This window comes from Anneissia japonica, unplaced genomic scaffold, assembly GCF_011630105.1.
Source record: "Anneissia japonica isolate Jap-2015-1 unplaced genomic scaffold, ASM1163010v1 scaffold585_len4108843_cov191, whole genome shotgun sequence".
Taxonomy (NCBI): Eukaryota; Metazoa; Echinodermata; class Crinoidea; order Comatulida; family Comatulidae; genus Anneissia; species Anneissia japonica.
The window spans coordinates 1,564,458-1,588,734 of record NW_022716829.1 but is presented as its reverse complement, the minus strand read 5'-3'; the positions used below and the strand labels follow the sequence as shown (position 1 = coordinate 1,588,734).

At 34.3% G+C, this 24,277-nt stretch overlaps 1 protein-coding gene across 1 annotated transcript in view; it reads right to left on the bottom strand.

The window, feature by feature from the left end:
- The window catches only part of LOC117109977 (collagen alpha-1(I) chain-like), a 68,014-nt gene that overhangs the window by 24,373 nt on the left and 19,364 nt on the right, over positions 1 to 24,277 (bottom strand). The window contains exons 2-19 of the mRNA XM_033252494.1: positions 15,809 to 15,897; positions 12,054 to 12,736; positions 11,664 to 11,717; positions 11,092 to 11,145; positions 10,000 to 10,053; positions 8,020 to 8,073; positions 5,330 to 5,374; positions 5,011 to 5,064; positions 4,397 to 4,441; positions 3,823 to 3,876; positions 3,465 to 3,509; positions 3,187 to 3,240; positions 2,476 to 2,520; positions 2,106 to 2,159; positions 1,778 to 1,822; positions 1,265 to 1,318; positions 762 to 869; positions 192 to 245 (exon numbers count right to left, since the gene is read on the bottom strand). Of these exons, the coding sequence (XP_033108385.1) occupies positions 192 to 245; positions 762 to 869; positions 1,265 to 1,318; positions 1,778 to 1,822; positions 2,106 to 2,159; positions 2,476 to 2,520; positions 3,187 to 3,240; positions 3,465 to 3,509; positions 3,823 to 3,876; positions 4,397 to 4,441; positions 5,011 to 5,064; positions 5,330 to 5,374; positions 8,020 to 8,073; positions 10,000 to 10,053; positions 11,092 to 11,145; positions 11,664 to 11,717; positions 12,054 to 12,736; positions 15,809 to 15,897 (1,645 nt within the window). The remainder of the gene's footprint in view (positions 1 to 191; positions 246 to 761; positions 870 to 1,264; positions 1,319 to 1,777; positions 1,823 to 2,105; positions 2,160 to 2,475; positions 2,521 to 3,186; positions 3,241 to 3,464; positions 3,510 to 3,822; positions 3,877 to 4,396; positions 4,442 to 5,010; positions 5,065 to 5,329; positions 5,375 to 8,019; positions 8,074 to 9,999; positions 10,054 to 11,091; positions 11,146 to 11,663; positions 11,718 to 12,053; positions 12,737 to 15,808; positions 15,898 to 24,277) is intronic.

The following is a 24,277-nucleotide window of genomic DNA, read 5'->3' as shown; positions in this document are numbered from 1 at the left end:
TTAATTTCGACATAGTTAGAGGTGTGGGGACCGAGCCAGTTTCCCCTTGAATCCGGAACTGAGTTTGGAGGTGAAGGAGCTTTTCAACATATATCGTAGTTACTGTAGTTAGGTACAATCCCCCTTGATAATAACAGTGATTGCAATATTTATAACAAGTACCCTGATCGTACAGGTTAATGCTTACATACCTTTTTTCCAGGTAAACCCATTTCACCTTTCATTCCTGTGTGTCCAACTTCGCCCTGAACAGAAGTCAATCAATACAAAATCATATACGATGATAAAATGTTATTGTCACAACGGTAATATATGCTGTACATTTTATAAGATATGGTTCTTTAAAATACACGCATTAGAAGAAAAAGATAGAAATATAATTATAATACATTACAACGTTGCACAAAAAATAAATTTAAGTTGAAAAGATAGAAAATGCGAATTTTGTGAGTAAAAGTGAAAATATCGTTTACATGAATGTATGATGATGATGATCAAACACATTAAAGGGGTGGCGATAATGTTATTAACATTTTAGCCGATCGATCGACAATCGACTGTCAATTGATGATGATGATGATGATGATCATGGTGATAATGATGATGATGATGATGATAAGGACGATGGTGGTCAAGATATTGCTGAGGAGTCTGACTTAGGCTCACTGACGTAGAACATGCGATGCTTTTGAAAAGGGTTGTGAGTTCAAAAACTCAAGTAATCTATTGTTATCTATATTCAATATAAACACGTTTCTTACCCGCTGTCCGTGAAATCCTGTATCACCTCTGATTCCCTTAATTCCCTCTTCACCACGTATTCCACGATCTCCTTTCAAACCACGTGATCCTAATTGACCAATCGGACCCTGAAAAAATATCATAATGATTCATTCCATGTAACAAGTCTTAAGTCATACAAACTATCGTATGAATGCAGCATTTTATCTTATTTTATTCTTTTGTTTACATTATGAAAAGTGGTGTATGTACGGGTGCGGGAAGAGGGTCCAAAAAATCGCTCCCTAGTCTCACCCTCCCCTTCCTTTGAAAATGTCCGCAGCAAAAAAATCAAGCTCAAGTAGTTCAAAATCACCTCAATTCACCTTCATTTTCGACCTAGCCCGCCCTCATTTAAGAACCTTCTAAACCCCCCCCCCCCCACTCGTGTATATTGGAAAGCGATAATATTAACTTCCTGTCACATCTAAAACTCCAATTAACATATATAAAATACAGAAGCAAAATCAGAGATTCGACTTACCCTATCTCCTTGGTTACCCGGCTCCCCTTTCTCCCCTTCCCTGCCACTGCTACCCTGACAATAACCATGAAATGTTAAAAACATACGTTAATATAATTAACACATAATTAATTTAATTTAAAATAGATGTATCAAATATTCCCTATGTATAAAAAGACGTTATGAAATCAATTATGTGGCAGATAATATCGTATTAAAAATATAATATTTATAAAAAATATGGTTAAGACCAAAATGAGGATAATCTTAGTTTTGACAGGATTTAGCTTAGGACCATTGAATAAGAATAATCTTTATCGCAACTAACAGCTCAATTCACATTATCTATTTAAGCCTGTGTTGTGTTTTTGCTGTAGTCAATACAGGATTTAAATTTCATATAAACAATAAAATAAGACTCGGCTTTTATAAACAATAACTTGTAACCTGTTACGAGAAAATAATGTAATTGAGAGGTAAAAATTATTGTTTTTAATTAAAACCTGAAAATAAATATGTGAAAAGCAGTTTCACCTTATAACCTTTGAACCCGGGTATACCGACCTCGCCTTGTTCTCCCTAGACATAAAAACGAAATGAGAATAATAATAATGATTCATTGTTTGCATGTGTTGCTTATCGATGATGAAACAGAGCAGACGATAATATTAAATTTGTGATGGCATACGGAAGATGTAATACCTTATTCATACCCAAGTCACATCCGGAAACATAAAGGTTTCAAGCTTAAACTTCATGTCATCGATTTCTGATTGAATCTTCAACAATAAGGGGTGCTGGTTCATACAAAAAAGTAGAACTCCATTTTAGAATTTTGACTTACAGGTCCATGCCTACTTACCATTTGACCTTTGGGTCCTTCGGGTCCCGGTAGGCCCTGTAGTCCTACTTCCCCCTATATAAACAATGAATATTAATTACAGTACAACAATATACATTTATCATTTATTTATTGTACATAATTAGAGTAATACTATCAGTTTACTTTTTATAATGTTTTTTGAAAGTATTTCATGGCATAGAGCGGTTTCCTCTGACCAGTGGATAGTGTTCATGACAACTGGTAGGGTGCTTTCTAATCATTTTAATTTGTCCTAAAAGTTGAATACTATGAATTATAAAAATATCTTAAACCTTACTCAAGTTTAATAGTTAAAATTCATCAAACGAATAATTAAATAAAACAAAACAGGCTTTAGATATATCCTTACCTGTTTTCCCCTTTCGCCATCCCTCCCAGGCTTTCCCGGAAGGCCCTGCAATTGAAACAAAAGAATTTGTGTTGAAAAAATTCGGAAAACGATCTAAATTAAAAGATACAAAACCGTTTCTAGTGATTTACAAACGTTTTACTTCAAAAATCCTTCAATTTTCTGCAAAAATTAGGAATGTAGACTATAGAAATATTCCTTTAAATAATTTTTTCCAGTTATAGCTATAATTTGGAAGCTAATGACGTATTGAAATAATATACAAATTAAGCAATTGCATTTTATTATTGTTTTAAGTTTTTGGAAAGTATACTTTTTGTGACAGGAGCGTGTGGCGCAGAGTGTAAGGTGTTGGACTGATCGTGAAATCAGGAGTTCGAGACCAACGCTCGTCGCAATGCTTGTGTCCTTGAGCAAGACACTTTATTTACGTCTGCCTCTCTCCACCCATGAGTATAAATGGGTGCCTGGTAGGATAGTATGGCATTGAATGAATTGGTCGTGCGCGAAAAAGCAGCAATGACCAGGGATATCCCCAGGGAGCAGAGGAAGTCGTACAATGTGCGGGTCTGCCAACTCTGTATCCAGTCACCAGGGAAATAATGATGCCAGCGCCTTGTATAATCGCTTGTAAAAAGATATTTCGAAGAATATCATCCATCATCATTCCTAATTATTGGCAAATCTAAATAAAAAAATGTGTAGTCTTACTGGCTTTCCATCAACTCCGACTTCACCAGTTGGACCAGGCACACCTATGTGACCCTTATAAAAGATAATGAAAACAAATGTTATTAAAAACGACATAATCAATAACATTTATCTCCCACCACCTGATATTCAGTTAAATAACATTCTGTGTGGATGGAGACGCATTTGTATTGTTTAACGCGAACAACTGGTACCTTCCTGTACTGCAAGCGACGCGTTGCTAATTCATGGTATTCTCACCATGAATAGTCTTTTATACGAGAAAGTGTTGCACTTACTTCAGGTCCGATTCTTCCTCGGGGTCCTTGGGGTCCAGGAACACCCTACGGAATAGATGCAATTCAGTTATTTGGTCAACATAAACAAACTGATAACCGGCAGTATTTATATTTCCATATAAATGTAAATGAATTCAGGAAAGTAACCGATAATTATGATAAACATACGTTCATACATAAAATAATGATAATGCTAATATTATATAGTTATACCATTATTTTCTTTTATCATTTTGGAGGCATTTTAAAGCCTGCTGACATTGTTGTTGTCTTATAGTTGATGTCATGCGGTTTTAAATTTTTATAAATGAAAATGAAAAAAAAATCAGGCAAATTATGAAGGTTGTTTGGTATTTACGGTTTCACCGATTTGTCCCTGAAATCCACGAGCTCCTGGAAAACCGCTTCTTCCCTAAAAAACGAAATATATATAAAGTTAAATACGCTGCTATAACATAAAATACACGTTTAAACAACTACAAACATGTAGCCTACTCAGATGAAATCTGCAGGAGACCCTCGAATAAGAAACATCGTGCTGCTCATTTTAAAGTTAGTTATCAGCTTCAAATAAGGCACAGATCTAAACAACTTAGTTTTAGTTAATATTCACAGATTTTTACAACACTTATAAGGCACATGATACAAGTCTCATGCGCCAATTTAAAGGGAGTGCTCAGGGGAAAAAATCAGACTGACTCGTGGTTTAAATTTCAAACAAAATGTATACAAATTAATCAATTTTAATATGCTATTGAATTTTATTTTTTCGTCTATGTCAGGCCTAAAGCTGGCTTGCCCATAAATAATTTTTTCTTTGTCAAACAACAATCTAATGGTGTTAATGCAATATTTTATATCAAATTAGTTTGGAGGATAGCCCATTCCTATTGGGATGATAGGTTATTATTCAAGGACTTTGTAATGATTACCTCAATCCCAGCCGGCCCTTGCTGTCCCGTCTTCCCACTCGGTCCCTGTTACATATAAAATAAAGAATGTCATGATAAAGATAAATAAGCAAGAGGAAACAGGAAATAAACTATTGAACATAAAAAAAACACAACTGTTACAATACAATTGTCACATTAAGCCGAGTTGGCCTACACACTACACACGAAGGTCGTCAGCCGACGAGATTCCAGCGGGGATTCCAGTTGGAACGCACCATGACGAGGCGCGAAAAAGATCGTTTTAATGACGATCCGGTCAGACTGTCACCGACTAAAAGTGAGTAGACGGCGTTGTGTCGTCATGCTTTCACGGACATGGTTTCGTAGGCCGACGGTCCTCCGACCATCGCGATGCGTCACTTCGTTCAACGAAGGTTCGGTCTGAATAAATTATTCCTCACAGTAATTTATAGAAACACCATACATATTTCATAACTAAATAGGTATGTATCTGAATGCAAACTGACATTAACAAAAAGCAAGAGAATGGACGGCACAAGACGCCGTTCCGTCCACATAAGACCAATCCCCTTCTCTATGCTAATACATCACAAAAAGAGCAATAACTACACATTGAATAAGCAATAGATTACCCTTCTTCCATGATATCCCTTATCTCCTTTTATTCCTGTTTCTCCGATGATTCCCTATAAATGAATAGACAGAGTTAGTTATATTTAGTGTTGGTATGACTACAATAGATCAACACAAATTGAGGACTGATAAAAATGAGCATTGAATGGCTAGCACCGCAGTCTCCAAAGAAATCATACGCCCATTTATCGTACGTACCGTATTCACTGTAATCATTATGTTCACATTAACTATACCAAAGCTTTCAGAAAGTATCGAAATTGGAGGTTATTTTCATGCTGAGGCCTAGATAATATGTTTTTAATGTTTGTGTATTACCTTTATTCCTTTGATCCCTTTTGAACCGGGTACCCCACGCTCACCCTGTTGAAAAAAAAACAAAAACAAAAAAAAACATAATAAGCGTGTTATTTAAATTCATTAAAAAAATAAAACCCTAACATGTGTCAAAAGTACATCATAATATATCAGTACAACTGCAGTCGGTAGAGTGAATTTCTCGTCGTTCTATAGGATCTAACTTCAAAATTGAAATCTCTACCAGTACTCCATGAATGTTTATCAGATTCTATTTATTTATTTGGATTTATAAAGCGCTTTTCCCAGAGACCAAAACGCAGTACAAAAATAGATATAATGCGTTTACAGTATTATAGGATGCAAAGCACATGAATAATAAGAAATTTACGCATTCAAAAGATCTACACCAATATAATAAAAAATAAAATAAAATAAAAGTTTAATTGAATACGAATAGGATTACATCGATGTAAGCCAGCACAAACTGCTGGCAGACTGAGTTAGTATAAGTTAAGTTGTACTACCTTCGTTCTAATACATTTACAATACACGAATATTACTTGCATACTAGGTCTATGTTGTTGATGTATCCACTCACAAGATTTCAAAGGAACTCTTCAATGCGTGCTTCATGTCTTCAAACATTTTTTTTATTTCACTTCTTTTGACATTAATTAAGGCCACTGACAGACGGTCAACAGAAACAAATGAATTTAATGCTTTCTAACTACTCCATCTTAGGTCTATGTGAACTATTCCGAGGTTGTTAGTTCTTGTGTTGATTGATAGAAAGCATATCCCTCTCATGCTTTCATCCAAAAACAGACAAACGTCAACTTCTATAAATTTAACAACCTGACGAATTTATTTAACAATTATTATTAAATTAGTTTTTAAAGATTATGAAAATGATCACCTTATGCACCTGTCTCTTATACACATCTAAACACACTAGGAACTGTCTCTTATACACATCTAGATGTGTATAAGAGACAGGTGCTATTGTGTGTGTGCTGAACCGTGGAGATCTCTAGGTCCCCGGTTCAATTCCCATCGCTGCCTCTCCTTCTGTTTAAGCTGGAGGGCTGAAATGCATGTTACAATAGCGCACTGTCTTTCGGATGAGACGTTTAAGCCATTGGTCCCGTGTACATTAAGCAGTTTTCGCCGCACGACGTTAACCTTAACGTTAACGGATGACGTCATAATGTATTCATCTTCCGTTGCGGAGTACGTTAATTTCAAGATTTTACGTGCTCGACGTACGTTAGTTACGGGTTTGCGCATCCATATTTCGATTTGTTTACAAAAAGGGGCGGAGCTATCGCGCTGCATGTTGGGTACTAACGTTAAAGTTAAGGTTAGCGTCGTGCGGCGAAAACTACCTATCAATGGCCCATGTGCATGTTAAACAACGCAGTACACTCTTCGGAAAAGAGTAGGGGATTTGTCTCCCGGTGTACTGCCCAATCACCACCAGAATGACTCCACTGGAAATAAGTAATCTTCTAGACTTTCGTGGGCTATCCTTGGTGTTTACACCGAATAAATCCAATCCAATCCAATTTGAATGACTTTTTAGGGGTTCCAATATTTTTTTTACAAAAGGTATATACAGTAGTCCTATATCTAAGTGTAATTTCTTGGCCTTTAAGTAATAATAAGAAGATTTAGAAAGCGCACATATACACTACAGTACCGTAGTTCTAAAGAAATTAATATTAAAAGAATTTGATTAAGATTAATTAAATGAGCTTATTACTTATTAAAATCTATGTCTAATTAATAAATTTATTGAAATTATTCATCGGATCTGTTTTAGGTTTCAATAATTATAACAAAAATGAATTGAGATCAGTGAACAGATTGCATATGACTGGAAACCCTGAGGACACACGTGTAAAATTCTAAAATGAGAATTGACCAAATGGCTTCATTCGTCTCCTAGGAATTACTATGTAATCCAATTTAGAGAAGTGACAATCTGGTAGATTATGAGCGAAATTGATATTTGTTGGATCTGCGTATTTTTTTTCTCTGTATCTGGAAATTCAATCACCCAATGATATTGAGGATGAAAAACAACTCTAATTAATCTGGCACGCAATGAGAAAATGAGATTGTTTTTCCTAGTAGGCCTATAGTACTTAATTGAATAAGCTAATGTAGAACTATTCCGCGGTGTGCATACCTACTGAGGCCTTTGTGGAGACGTTAGCATCCCGAAATGAAGGCGTAGCATTTCATGTTTGCGTCAAATGCTCTAGTTGAGAACCAACATTATAATATTACTTTTAAAAAGATCTAACGCCAATACCGTAAATCTTCGAATACGTGCCGGGCGCTTATAAAATATTTTGAAATTTTAGTGCGGCGCTTGTTCGTGAGCGGCGCTTATTAAATAAATATACTGGCCTGGCACTTTCCGTTCCCGTTCCTACAGGGCACCTAACGTGTTACCGTACCCATCTTACGTATTCCCGTAGTTCCGGGTATTTAGGCCCTACATAATGGTAAATATACGTTTAAAAAGATATGCTTCATTGTATTATTTATTTATTTGAACACTGTTGTAATTAAAACTCTGTTTTTCAATTACACGCAGGTAAGTATATGCTTAGCGACAAAAAATTACGCTTATTCGAGAGCGGGCTTATTCGAGAGAGGCGCTTATTCGAGGATTTACGGTAGATTATAATTTTGCTCACCTTTATGCCTTTCTGTCCTTTCTCACCCATGATCCCATTAACGCCCTGAGTTCCCTGAAATCAATGTAAATTCACTATTATCTATGAATATTTCCACATACCTTGTATATTATTAGACCATAATTCAATTCAATATGGGTAGGTTACGGTATCTTTTTATTTAAATAATTTGTACATTAAATAGTATATTGCAGAAATAAATGTGAATTACAAAACTGAGTTGTTAAATATTAAAAACAGGCAATCACAGATACATCACATCAAAACAGCAGTGATAAAAATATGGATCAAGGAATGCAAAAAATAAAATAAGGAAGAAGGAAAAGACCCAAGAAGATCACAAATCATGTGCTGGGACAGACTGAAAAATAAAATGGAACTAAAGAAAAACCAGGAACAGAGAACAAGACGAAACAAAACACAAATCGACAGAAAATCAGAGAGGCAAGCTGCATCGAATTCAGACCGAATAACCAGGACAAGTGGTCAAAGAGAATCGAGAGATATGAACATGTAATAAACTTTTAATAAATTAAGTAATTTAAGCTAATAATAATAATAATAATAATAATAATAATAATGATAATCATAATAATAATAATAATAGGCCTAATAATAATAATAATATGTCGTCTAATAATAATAATAATAAAAATAATAACTATAATAGGTCTAAATATGTACGGTAAATTCTAATATCCAACGCTAATGCCTTACCTGTTCACCTCTTGGCCCGCGAACACCTGGAGGTCCAGGTATACCAATTATTCCCTAAAAGTAAAAACATTACTGGAATAAACCTTAAATGAGTTACCGTAATCAATTAAAATCTGTCTCTTATACACATCTAGATGTGTATAAGAGACAGCAAAAATGGAGAGAGAGGCTAGCACCACTGACAGGCGGAAGCCTACCTGGGAGCTGAAGTAAGAAGTAAAAAAAAAAATAATGTTTTTAATATTCATTTTGACCACAGAACATAACATAAGGTAATGTATTAGATGGATCATCTTTAATAATTGAAATTCAAAAAGTAATTAATTGATTTTAGAAGGTACCGGTACTAGAAGTAGGCCTACCCTTAATAAATACATTATGAGAACTAAATTAAACATTGAATCATTATGCCAGTTCAACACAACTTATTTGAAAAATTATATATACTTTAATAGCGGAGGAAAAGCTTGTCTTAACTTATTATGTTTTAAGTTAGGCATATTAGGCTACTGTAAAGTAGAACATTATGGTAAGGATATTTGTTTCGCCATGGTATATGTTGAACAAAAACTATCAGTCTTATCAATCACATGAACCTAGACAGATAAATTAAGCTATTTTTTGTTTAAAGACGTTCGTCAATGAAACGAAATACAGCTTGTGTTCATGACAGTTATCGCGTAGATGCGCAATGATATTCGGCCACGCGTCGCCGACATTGACAAGGTTCGATGCGATACCCACGATAAACAACACACTCTTGTGACTCACGACTGTTTTTATTTGATCCTCGGAGGAAATTTATGAATTTCAATATCCGATAACTCAAGGTTGAGTTTTTTCATCTTCATATTCTGTCAAATTAATATTTTTAATCTAAAATGTAGGCGAATATTGACAACAAAGCAAATGATAGGCCTGCAAATTGGCGAAACACTATTGGTCCTCCAAGCTTGCAGGAAACCTAACCCAACCAAAGATAATCAAATTAAAATACAACATTAAATATTGAGGTAGGCAACTTGTGTGCCGCGCCTATGCATTGCTTTCCTCTATGCTTCCCTTTTGTCTTTAGGATAAAATTAAAGTAGACTAACGCCGTTTTACCCAGTTCCGGCTACAGAACCAGAAACTTGATGTGATTGGCCCTAAGAACCTCGTAAAGAAGAATATTATTTTCAGTAAAATTGAGAATGTCTCGCGGATATTCATCGGGAGTGGAGGCAATGTATTTAGAATCTTAGAAAACCATTATGAACTCACCTTCAACCCTTGCGGCGCAAAGAATCCCTTCAGTCCCGGATGGCCTCGTAACCCCTATGAGAGAATTTAAAAATGTCAAATACGTTTAAGCCTTTATTAACTGTCTACTTAATAATCAACTTAATAAGTATAGATATCGTTTGCACAGTTTATTTGTTCAGGAAATTAATATAATTTAAATCACTAACAAAATTGATCCATTATTAAAGATTTTAGTTCCAGCGTTTTACCCTTTTACCTAATAAAGAAATCTAAGACTTATCTACGTTATACTACTAATGCTGAACCAGATTAATATTTTTTTCCCAAAAGCATGCTCTAAATTTGACGATAACAAATTTACAATTATAATAAATTATAATTAGTCAATAATTATAAATATACAGTCATTATAATTATAAAGTAATTATAATTATACAGTAATTATAATTATACAGTAATTATAATGTTATAATAATAATAATAACTTACATATTTTAAATTGTAACACAATGTACGGATAGGCCTATGTACCATATTCAATAATTGACAATTAAATTCATAATTAAGAATGATTAATCGTTCTGTGTGCATAAAACATTCTTAAATATTACATCGCAAATTAAATTATAGGCCCTAAATGTTGCATTTTACTCGCTTAGTTTATGACTAATGTAACATATTCTAACGCATATTATTATCATTGACACGATATGATTTTGTAAAGTATGCCTATTCATATATTGAATAACAAATTGAATCGTCTCGAATGTACATAATGTAATTTTAATATATGATATTGGTCCATGTGCCAAACTGATACCTTATAAGTGTATAACGATGACAGCAACCTTAACAAAAATGACTGGTCGTCAGATGCGGTTTTTGCTTACTATTAATAGCGCATAAGACTATGATATCGATAATCCAATTTCCATTTTATTCCTTTGGAAATTCAGGCATATGCTATGTTTTCTCCGCATTTCTATACCACTATTGCAGAGGGCACACAATGATCTATCGGTAACAGCTCTTTTTACATGTTATTTTCATTCAAAGAACAATTAAAGGAAAGTATGATACCGTACCGTATAGTGTATTTTTTTTTCTTACCTTTGGTCCGACCGGTCCCACAGGACCAGGTTTTCCCTTTCGCCCGCGTTTCCCCTAGATAAATTGAGATCAATTAAAACAAAACATGATTGAAAACACAACATAATCCTATTGGAATCTATAAACTACTGAGAGTAGGTTTAGCGTAAGTGTTTCTAATCAGTAAATAAGACATTCAAACAATTTTCTCCACTAATCGAACATATTATAATATATAGTATACCAGACCCATCAATCAAAATGATCAATACCAGTTAGACCTATAGAACAAAATAATCAAACACATATTATTTGTCAAAATTAAAAATCATTAATGTATTATTAATGCTATAAGCCTGATTATAACTGTACGGTCAATTTAGTACAATTATTAACAAATAATAATATTAACAACAACAACAATAATAATAATAATAATAATAATAATAATAATAATGATAATCATAATAATAATAATAATAGGCCTAATAATAATAATAATATGTCGTCTAATAATAATAATAATAAAAATAATAACTATAATAGGTCTAAATATGTACGGTAAATTCTAATATCCAACGCTAATGCCTTACCTGTTCACCTCTTGGCCCGCGAACACCTGGAGGTCCAGGTATACCAATTATTCCCTAAAAGTAAAAACATTACTGGAATAAACCTTAAATGAGTTACCGTAATCAATTAAAATATTATATTAGAGCGATTAATATTCAAAATTAAAGACATTGTTCTGGAATCAACCCTTTGTGTGTAAAAATGCCTTTAGGAAGACCTATATGCATAACTGGGGCTACATTGTAGGCCTAGACAAGATATGAGCATAGATGTATACATTCATGACGAAAGTAATGCACAGTGGTAAAACATGGAATCTTACTTTACAGATAATGTATAGTTACAGTTATAGAATAAGTGTATTCAACTTGAATTAAATATCAAAATTAATAACATTGTACATAAATTACCTGTGTTCCTTTGTATCCCTTTTCACCTTTTTGTCCAGGTGCGCCCATCATTCGATGGGAAGTTGACCTGGGGAAATATTCAGCCCCTGACCCTGGATCTGATTCGTCCTGAAAATTTTGGTCGTACCTAGGCGCTTGCGTCGTAGTAAATATCTGTGTTTTTAAATTTTTTAATTTTGTAACATATTCTTCCGTATGGTAGGGGTATTTTTGAACGTCTTCAACTGAACTTTTAGTGCTAGAATACTGACTTAGATCCTCAGAGTAGGCTTGCTTACTGTTTGTATTATTTTGATGATGTGACCTTGTAGATTTTGGTACATCAGTAGTATAAATAGAATTTTCATTAGATTTATTATAAAAGGTATTACTGGTAACATAACTATCGGAATTTAACAGTTTCGTATGGTTTACTGGTGGAGGCTCACCAACAGAACTTTCTGATTTGGTTTCAAGTATTCCATCAGCAATATTTGTATCGTTTTCTTGTTGATATGTTAATAAAATATTTGTATTGTCTGAAGTTGCTAATGAAGTTGCAGGTTGTTTCGTTGTTCCTACGAAAGTAGGAGTGGCACTTTTTAAAGTTGGATCAGCTGTATACAGGATGTGTGTTGATCGAGGTATGCGTGTTGTCTTTCCTGAGCTTGGTTCGATTGTCCCAGTTCCACCAAATCTTCCATCTGGAAAAAAATGATTAAGCCTAATTAATTATTGTTAATCTTTTTTTATTCATTTTGACGCATGGCAAAATTAACTAATGTCTTATTATATTTTCTAAGCTGCAATAGTTTTTACAAGACAAATATACTGTATGTGATGCTCAATAAACTAAATCATCGGGCGCAAACTGACAAAGCGCGTGTAACGCTTGTTTTCCACTAGGCGAATTTGTTCGCGCGAATCGAAAGTGCCGGTTCATACGCATATGCGCATTCACATTTCTATCGGGTTTTTGCGAAGCGAAAAAATGCGCAACCAATCAGAGCTCAGGAAGCGAACCGACGCTTTGATTCGCGCGAATAAATTCGCCTAGTGGAAAACCGGCTTCATAAATCGTTTTTATGACGATCCGGTCAGACTCCCGTCCAGAATCATCAGAAAGCATCGTGTCGTCAAACTATTAGAGAAAGCGGAGATGGATTCGGCAGTGTGTGTCCGGCTTCAGGGAGTCGAGTTTTCACTGACAGGATTTGAACCTAGGACCTTGGGATTGAAAGACCAGCATCCAAGCTACAGCTCCACCCCGATTGATTGCAAGAATTGCAGTACCCGCTGCTTACTTGGACTCGACCCTGGCCATCAGGCGCAAGTTCGGTGGTAAAGAGCTATGATGCCAGGCTAGTGATCTGGAGATCGTAGGTTCGAGTCCCACCAGAGAACAACTTGTTTTCACACGTACTGAGTATTCAGTTCATTTCCACGAGAGGTGCGGCAAAATTACACCGATATTGATAGGACTAATATTAATTATGACAATAGGCCTAAAATTTGGTTACCGTACGTCTGACTTCAATAGGTGTCTGTGGTGACACGCTGGTACGCAGCTACATTAGAAAGATAAATATGTATTTAATTATTGATGTAATAATTTTATTACTCTGTGGCAAACCAAGCAAGTCTCTTATTTTGCATCTACAGAGGAACTTACTCCTAAAGAATACCGTAGCTCTTTGATGTAGGCCTATTTATAAATTTGAATGCCCAATAGCTGCAATGCCAGTTACATAGGAAAGACAGATAGATGCCTGAAAGCCTGTTTTAATGCCTTAAAGCAAATTTATTCGCGAGAATCGAAAGCGTTGGTTCGACTGACGATTACGGTTCCCACGAATAAACAACAATGTGAGGGTTTTAAGCATATCATTGAAATCAACAATATTTTCCTAAAAAATGTTAATATTTCATCACTCAAGCAAACTTTAACATTTGATAATACCAAAATTCCGTATGGCTCTCTACATTGGTCACTAATTTTATTTATGAAGGCTTTGGCCATTTAGCATTCAAGACTGTTTTAAACACTGGTTGAGAGCATCTAAAGGAGCTTTCATTATTAATTAATTCTGAACGTTTAATATATCACATGTAGGCCTACTTATTGTAAGTATTTTCTACTTAAGTATATTTCACTGGACTATCTTATTGTTTAATATTTCAATTCATGAGACTTTTATTCAGCTAGCATTCCCAGGCTTCTCTACAATTGTTGATTATTCATTGTTAATTCATGAAAATAAGTGATCTACTTATAAAATGTAAGACACACCTCATTTTTAAATACCTCATTTTAATTGGCTAGTTTTAATATTTATTTTAATCTGATTGGTCGGTTTTTTATTTCCTTTTGTTACTACTTCTGTAAATATGCCTATTGTAAATATGATGGGTGAGATTTTCTCATTAGTATTCTTGAAAATGATCAAATAGATCGAAACGCTGAATCTCAAAATATGTCGGAGTTACTATCTCTTTTTTTAAAATTTTAAATACAATATAGGGCACTGCAATAGTAGATACAAAATCGTTTTACTATTTAAAACAGAGCTGGGCACGCCCTAACAACCAGTTATAGTCCTAATGTGGATGTTCACTGTACCTTTAAAAAACATCGTGACAAATCTAAGCCAGGCACATTAAATAAATGTACTGTTCGATGAACCAAATCATTGATGACGAGGGACGGACTTAAAGGCGGATTTCGGCACATTTCCTACACTTAATGCTTCATTTAGCTTTTATAATTCGATTGACTTTATACGAACGTGATAATTCCAACATATAGGCCTAACACTTAAAAACAGAAACATACCTTTTTTATGTTCTTATAAATTAAACATGCATACAGTTAGGTATTCATTACGGTATAATTATCCTGCAGCACTTACAATGTGCAATCTATCTAACGAACATAATCCGAGGTACAAAAGAAATGCTGCCGTGCTACAAACACCGCATAAACTGTATTTGTACATGCAATCGCCATGTTTCAATCATACCTTCATGTTTCAATTAAATATTGAATTACAACTTTGTATAGGCCTAGGCGTCTAAAATAAGTTAGGCGTGTTAGCTACTGAACATTGCAACGAGAAAAAAAATACCCTCTGAATTTGACAGCCGCATATAATACAGCTCCTAGAATAGTTACTTAGCCTAGTCTAGACTGGTTACCAATTTAAGGGTGTTCTTGATTTTTTAAGTAAAAAACGAATTGCTTCCATATACCTTGTCTCGTTAAAGTTGTTCTTATTCCATTCTTCAAGTTCTAGGTCAAGTTCCCCAAACCCCACATCCCAGATCGTCCATTTTGTTTATTCAACTTAAAAATTCATGAATCCCACCCTGTAAAAACAGCTTGGAGGATTTAAACGCAAAGCTCCACACAAAAAAAAAACTAAACATGTTTAGGTCTGGCCTAATGTGTTTAGGTTTCTGACGTATTAGCATACGTAGCATTAAATGTGCTTAGGTATTTGACATGTCAAATACCTAAGCACCTTCAATTCCACGAAGTTTTTACAGTGTAATAAACTGTAACGCAAACAGCCAGTAATGGCACATATTTGTAATATAGGGGCCTAATACAAAAAAAAAAATTACGGTACTGGTTGTATTTGCCATGCATAGGCCTAGTTAGTTTCTCTCTTCTCATAGGCCTACTCATAAATTTCCACCAGTATTTCAGTTGTTAAGTGTGTTAATAGATGTTATGAATCTAGATCTACTATCGAAATAAAGTCATTATTGCTTACCTTTTCGTTGAAGAATAGGCGCTACCAAATTAGAATTTAATCCAATGATGAGAAAAACGACGCTTAATTTCACCATATTTTCGGTCCACCTAAGAGGCATAAATACAAAAATAAGTTGTAAGCATATTTCTAGCATCTCAGCAGATCAGCACATCTCATCAATCAAAACCATGTGCATTGATCTACAATTATGAAATTCCTCCACGATCGTGTAGCAGACAAAGTGAAAAAAAAAAGTTTCTTTTAATGATTTTAACCATCATCTCGATTGTATTCCACATTAGGAAATGAATTAGGCCTAATTGTTGTTGATATTTTTTTTGTAAAAGTGAACTTTAATTCCTTTATCTCACTTTAATAGGCTACGTAATCTTTTACGGAAGTACATTTCTTTACCATTATTGTTTTGCGTATGTTCCTTGTAACTTTGGCAAACCTACATTTTTTTTTATATATTCTACCAGGTTGGCCTCTATCTAGGACAGGTACGGTACCAAAACGAATTCTGATTGGATGACATGTAATCAAAATTAAGAATTCGTTTAAGACTGGTGTAGCAATAACCACTTTTAAAAACAATTAAATGTAATGACCTTTAACCACATCGTAATCCTAGATGTGATTCAGGTGTCAAAGTATCCATCATCAATGGGTGTACCCGACATTGTCACAGTTGTGGAAAGCGTGGGTTAAACTTTCATATTTCTTGTGATAAGGAAATGATTATAACACCATGGGGTTGATAATAAATGAAGCCGATCTAATTTTTTAAAATTAATAAATGTCCCAGCGTTTGAAAATAATTATTATAGTTACATTAGAAGAAAGACATTTTTGGTTTAGGCACGAATTTGTTATACACTGGATTTGTGGTATTAAAAAAAAGTGTATACCGTTATATCAGGGTAGGCTAATGTTTGTGTTAGTAGAGTTCTACGAAAGTAGGAGAAAGAAGTGTTTAAGGCTTCAAAGTGTTATGTGGTTGTTTGGATAAAGAAAGAATAGTTTATGAAGACGTTAGAAAAGAGATCGGTGTGGCGAATAATAATTATTGGTTAGAGAAAATTGCTTTTGTTTGGCATGTAAAGAGGATAGGTTAGAGGTATGGAATGAGGAGTGTTCCTCCAGAGTTAAGATAAGAATGATACAGTACTGTAGTCAAAAGGAGTTAAACATACTGATGCACAATGCCTAATTACGTGTTTCGTGTCCGATATTTGTTGTAACCGTGTACATTTTATTCAACAGAAGACATTCAATGTTAAAGGAAGGAGGCGTGTTTGATGACGAAGGAAACCCCGTTTTGTATCAAATGTAAAAAATGTAGTTGTAAACACGATTTAGGAGATGAAGTTACAGCACGTGTTTAAATTGTCATTTACCCAAGGCTGAACATGATATTAATATTGTGGTTGAATATACAAATAATGCATGTATACCATAAATCATAGACAAAATACAGTAGTTGCAGTCGTATACTATAAATACTAATCCATGATTTTAGTTATATTATAAAATGTTCAGTAGACGTAGTGGTGGTATTATACATTCATTTTTTTTTTATAGTATTCCATGAAACGTGTATTGCAAAATTTGTCAAAAAGTGATTGAAAATTGTAAATGTGTACAGGCGACATTTCTAAAAAATAATGTTTGCTTTAATGACATTTCAGTATATCTCTAAATCATTTTACTTAAAGAGAAAGTGATCTAAGTTTCCTTATACTTGCTGTTAGTGAACATGTCATAATTCTGGGATAGAGAGGTGAAATATCCTTTGCTATATCAGAGCTGAACACTAAGAGCACAATGTGCAAAAGGGTTCAACTGAATAGATCTACGCCTGTGTCTAACAGAAGTTCAACATCTACAACACACAAAAAAAAAAATTAAAATCGGTGATAATCAACACTTGATCAGGTAAGCCCTACTAAAAAATCCTACACATATCTAGAACAAGAAATATGACCAAATATACTGTAGCAATCAAATTCAAGAAATTTTCAAAAAAAACGTTAGCATGAAGTGATTTCAATTTGACAAACGTATGTCAACTTGTCTGATTAAAAAATTGTTGTAATCAAGAAAGGCCTATAATTAGGCATAACTTTACCAAAAACTAGACGTCAACTTGGAAAACCATTTTGCCCAAATGCGGTACAATAGAAAGAATAGACTGAAAAAGAAAAAATTATCACAGATTTTGCACAAAAGTAGGAAACCAGGCTGATGTTGATGATATTTACTGAAACAACTATTATTATTATTATTATTATTATTATTATTATTATTATTATTATTATTATTATTACCGTATTTCCCTAAAACTTTCCAAAGGAGAAGTGAAACGAGTTGGTTTTTGAATTAAAGTTCTTTGTTGTCAACAATGAAAAGTACGGTACGAAAATGATAGATTCTTTCAAAATGGAGTAAATTGAGTGTCGTACATTCCGTCGTCACTACCACTCTAGGAAATTTTACCTATTGGAAGGAAATTAAGAACGCAGGAAATGGCGGAAATTTATGGCCTGTCGTTAAAAATCACCACTTGGCAAACAACATCATAATCGCGAGGAGGTGTCGCAAGTTCACTTCCACTCACCTAAAATCAGAAATAATTATATCCTCCAGCACGATCATTCTGTCTACATTATAGGTGTCAGCCTATGTTGCACAGAACCGACTACCTGATGAGAAGCATTACACGAACGTGTTAGACCACGTAATAAATCGCAACATGATATTGTGTAAAACACTTTCCCTAAGTAACGACTGTGCTTCACTCCGAGTTGGAGCCTCATGACCGATATGAACGAATTTTGTACTTTTGGGTGGTAGCGGTTATGCCGGTTTATAATTAGTTTTTTATTAATGGTCTTCCACAACTCTTTAAGAAGATGTTTACCAATTAAAAGCAATTTTAGAACGGTTTTAGTATACTCAGTTACATAATATCACATTTCTGAAACTACGAATCGTGCGCGCTCGTTACGTATACACGCGCAACTATATTTTGTGTCGAGAGTGACGTCATTTGGCCCTGTCAACTGCTTGTCGCACTGAAGTATATCCAGTACTATATTATTCATTTATTTCTACTCACGAACAAAAAATAACGACAAAAATATAGTATTTCCGGGGCCTGACATTGAAAAGCGGTAATATTATATTTAAAAAATAATAAATTAAATGCATTTAAATGGGCCTGGACAATGGTTATACACTATTTTGAACTTAAATGATTTTGTAACTCTAATTATAGGTTAATAATTGAAGGCGAATGTAATGTACAAAAATCAATAAAAGTAAGCCGTATTAATATTGCCCGATAAAACATAGGTTTACTTTAAAAATATTGGTAGTCAATAGTATAATCATATCTCATTAAGCTCATACTTAGATTCAAAGGGGAAGTAGGAAATTGAATCATCTTCACTAAAATTAGATTATGGATGTAGATTTTCACGTAACAAGTATTTAGGAGATGTATGCCTCTGTAATTATAGGGTAACAGTGATTGACGTTTATAAAATTAATTTGTTGATTTAAAAAACTTCATTATTATTTTACAGGCATACAGTATCTGTATATGATCATACCGTGAAAGACACGTCAACATCTGATATGCATTTGGAATTGCTTTAATTATATTTATTAGGCGGTTTTGTTGTTTTAAGCAGTATTTACAGTACAGCCAAGGTTTAAATTTCTCCTTCGTTACGCATCGCATTTTCCAGTCATCGAAGGAATTATGGTCATACGACAACCCTGGTTAATAACGTCCTGCCAAAAAACAAATTACCAAGATTTTACTTCACTAATTAATACCACATGTTTTACCAGATGTTTGAGAGCTAAATGTAAAGGTGAAAGCAAATTACTTTCAGCAGGTTTTGAACAGGTGGATATTGAAGGGTAGCAAATATAATACATTAGAAAGTAGGCCTAACTCTTGAATCAAACATTTATTAAAACATACAATTAATAATATGATTTGAATACTATAAGTTGAATCAGTCACATGTCTTAAATTGTTAGAAATTCAAATGACGAAAAACATTTAATGAGATAATTATATTCGCATGCCGTTATTATCGATTATTCTGTTTGTGGTAACCAGGATATCCACTGAAAAAAAATCAATTTTATAAACAGATACTGTACATGTCTAATAATATTTTGTAGATAATTTGTTATTGCATGTAGGCCTATTGAATTTTCTTTATTTTTCATCGCACGATTTTTGTATGTACTTAAATACACAAAGTAAGCAATTCAATTGAAATTTATTATTATTAACTAGCTTACATTTGTCAATAATGTAAGCAAATTATACAATAATAGTATTTAGGAAAACTATGATGGTGGTGATGATTTTAATAAGGATATCATTAATATTAACACAAACAAAAACACTAAAAATATATTTTGTTAATAATAAAATATCGTTAATACTAATAAGAAAATCGAATCTTAACATTAACAAAACAGTTCTGTAAACTTGTATTTACTTTACAGCGCATTGAAACAATCAAGTCAGTGGAATGTGAAGTGAAATAGGCCTACAGCACTTTCTTCAACCTCATCACATTTTGCAAAAATACTATAATTACATATCTTTCTACAAAATGTACTTTCGACATTTGACACCTCGCAACAAAGGGTAAGAATTATTGGCGAATGATTTATGGTGTACATTCGGGCCATGAATGTAGATCACAGGTCAATATCCAATGATTCTTGACCTCTAACATATTATAAAATTTAAGCAGACAGGCAAACGACAAATAGATATATTCAATTAGCAAAGAATTGCATACGTGGACTGGAAATGGAACCATACGTACATAATACCCAACAAAGACATTCATCAGAAGAAAATTGTCGGAATGTTGTTTGGGAAAACCCCATTGAGGTGTTAATATCTATCAAAAGAACAGAGGCATATAGGACCTTGGGTGACAAATATCAAGGGAAATAGGCCTACTGTAAGTTATTGAACTCTTAGTGAAGCTACTGTAGTTGACCATTTTGTCACGGGAACGTCACCAACAGACAAACCAATTTAATTATAAAAGCTCGTCTACACTTATGGCATCCCTTGTGCTATGCGAGATAAGATTCGTTTTACTATTTTTAGTTCCTATGTTGTGCTAAGGCGAATCATATTTAGAAGCCTATACTTAGATTTTTTCAACTGTGTAGCATAATAAAATACAACTTTAAGAAGAGATTAGTGCAGTACAGATAGTACATGGATCGATCGTTCCCATATCGCGCCCCCTATAGCTGCTGCAAGGCCCATATAAATAGACCAATATAATAATTTCAAGTAATTTCCAACCTAATATTTTCGAAGAATAAAACTGCCAGCGGGCCCCTCAATAATATTCCGTTTTTAGAGGAGTAATTATTAATATACTGTGTTGATTTCAAATGTGGCGTATTCAAGGGCGCCCCAGCCGGCCGGCCTCACCCCATAATTTTTTCCCTCAAAATACAAAAGAAATGGGAAACGGGGGAATTATATTAAAATTTAAGTCTGAGAGTGCCATTTCCTTCGATCTAGAGGTGCTATAATCATAAACTTTCTTATCTCAAACCCGACCATATTGGGGCTGAGGTGGTCTTCATCATCCACCTGTGAAAATCCCTCCCTGGAACCTCTGTTTCGAATGCCCTGACCCGCGCCACTGCAATTGTTAAATTTTTTGTGCACCAATTTTCTTGATAAGTTTAGAACAGCTGCTGGGAGACGAATAGGCTTATGCCCTAAAATAGTTACGAATCAGATTATCATTAGTATTTATTACTATAGCCTAGTGGCGTGGCGGATCAGGGAATTCGAAATAGAGAGGCCGGGGTGGGGGAAAAAGAAGCTCTTCTTACGATGAATTTTCGGAGAACTGCAGAATTTCTCAGTTTAACCCACTCTATGGATGGTTACTCTTTGTAAATAATTATAGTAGTAGGCCTACGTATGCATTATTTTGAGAGTTGTGGTAAAACACAGCAAGTTGCTCTTTTGTATTTACAGTATGCACCCTTTCTTATAACCAAACTGCAAATTATGAGTGTTCGTTCCTGTTCAAAGAAATCGATTATGGTAATATTGTATAGACTTCAGTTGTAACAAACTGTTCATTCTACGATGATGTTGGTTTAGGCCTACTGGAATTTCACTATCCGTTAAGTGAAATTTAGTAAAAAAAGGTGATCTTCTGTATCATCATGACTCAAAGGTAATGTTGCACAATACGTATGCGATGGTGATACAATGGATGGTAAATATGTCAACATGACTTTTAGTACAATAAAAAAATGTATTGTTACAAACTGTATAGTCATAGATTCTATTTGTGATTAGGAGTATATATACTCTTTTCACCTATAATGTCTTGCTGATAATGCAATTATAGGCCTACATATGGTAAATGTGGTAGGCCTATATTCGAATAGGCCTACACTTTTCCATGTAATTTACACACGCTTTTGATATACTGTATTTGAATAGCAATAAAATGAAGTTGATTGGTAACATTGGTAAACCACTGAAATCAGCAACTAGGCCTATTAAATAAATATTATTTTAACATTTCACATTTTTTCGGACTACTGTAGCGTAAAGTACACTTTTTTTTTTTATAAGAACACATTTTATAAGAAAATTGAGGTTTAAATTCATTTATTTTATTTATTTATTTTTGCTTAAATAAATTTGCTCAATTAAATTGCTTAAAAATTAAGAACAAAAAAAGAACAAAGTGAGGCTGAGATCAAATGAGAAAAAAAATAGAAAAACCAACAAATTGTATTTGTACCTTATTTTCAGTATGTGTGACTATGTATAATCAGTAATACCTGTACAATAATAATTGTCTATGTTTGAAAAGTGTGTAAAGGTAAGAAAAAATGGCAACATTTGGGCCTGAAATCGGCAAAAAATAAGAACACTGAGTCTGGGCAAAATTGTACTGGTTCTTTTATTTTTTTGTTTTTTTAAGTGTATACAGTAGTATTAGGTTAGTTTGGTTTTGTTGATGCCGTGGGTTCCAACATGCCACATGTGGCCACATGTCCTATGCATCAAGGGAGGTTCACACTCTACATCTGCAATGCATACACTAATCCGTAGCAGATAGAATCGTTATTCTGCTATGAAATCAATAACAAAATTGGCCGCAGTTGGAGAATTCAAATATTGACCGAAACGGGACAGGCTTCCAAATACACTGCTGTCTTTATTATTCGTATCATTATCGTGAAATTAGAGGCAATATAGGCTGTTATCACATTTACTACTACTATTACTGCTACTTCTGCTGCTACTGCACCTGCTAAACACTGTTATACCACCACTGCCGACGCCGTCGTTGCTGCTACTGCTGCTACCTGGTCTACCACTACTACTACGAAACTAGACCTACAGTACACTGTAGATACCATCACTCTTGCAAATATCAAATTATTATTTACTGCAACTTGTCCTTGTATCATGTTGACACCAGGAATTTGAAATAGAGGGGGCCCAGAGTGGAACTTTCACAGATGGAGGGTTCCCCCACCTCAGTAAGAAAAATTATGATTATGGGTACTCTAGATGGCCGGAAATGGTACTCTCACACCTAAATTTGAATATAATTTTTTTTCTTCATTATTTTAAATAATTTTAACAAATTTAGGTGGGTGGTGGGATGGTTGAGCGACCCCCAACCCCTCCCACCACCCACCTTGAATCCACTGGACATTCTACAATTCAATTGACAAAATTCAAATCAGTATTTTAGTCTTAAATAATGTGTGTGACTAACAGTTATAATGTAATGGATCCCAACGGAACAATAGTCGACACCTATGAGTCCAGTGGGACGGTCGGTCTTTTAACCTTGAGTTTTATAGAGAATCATAATTATTCAGCTACGTGTTTGGTCGATACGTGTTCACATTAGAACGTACTGTATACGGTACCGTAAGTCCAGGGCTTCATTAAGGCAAGTATGGAAGGCAGTCGCCGCCAAAATTACAAAATTAAAACGAGCAACCTACTTTTATAAACAAACAACGTTACGTACCAGTACGTTGTTCTTTTTTAAAGGCACATTGTTCGTTTGTACAACGATATCGTTTGTATGTTCGTCTGTGAATTTAATTTGTTTGTGAATGACCTTGTTTGTTTGTGAAACTACGCTGTTTGTTTTTGAATATATGTTGTTTGTGAATGTCTGTTCATTTCACGTTTGTGTTTTTGGCGGCGATTGTTATCCACATTCCTGTTTCATGCACTGAACTAGACCCCGGTTCAAACCAAGCCAGCGTCAGGTTTTAAATGGAATATGATCAGTCGGCTCCTAGAATAAATCGCACATGATAGGTAAGGGGAAAATACACCATGACAAATCGATGTAACACACTTTATAAGAACATCTCGGCTAAAATTGCTTAACAAATAAGAAAAAATTGAGGCTAAGT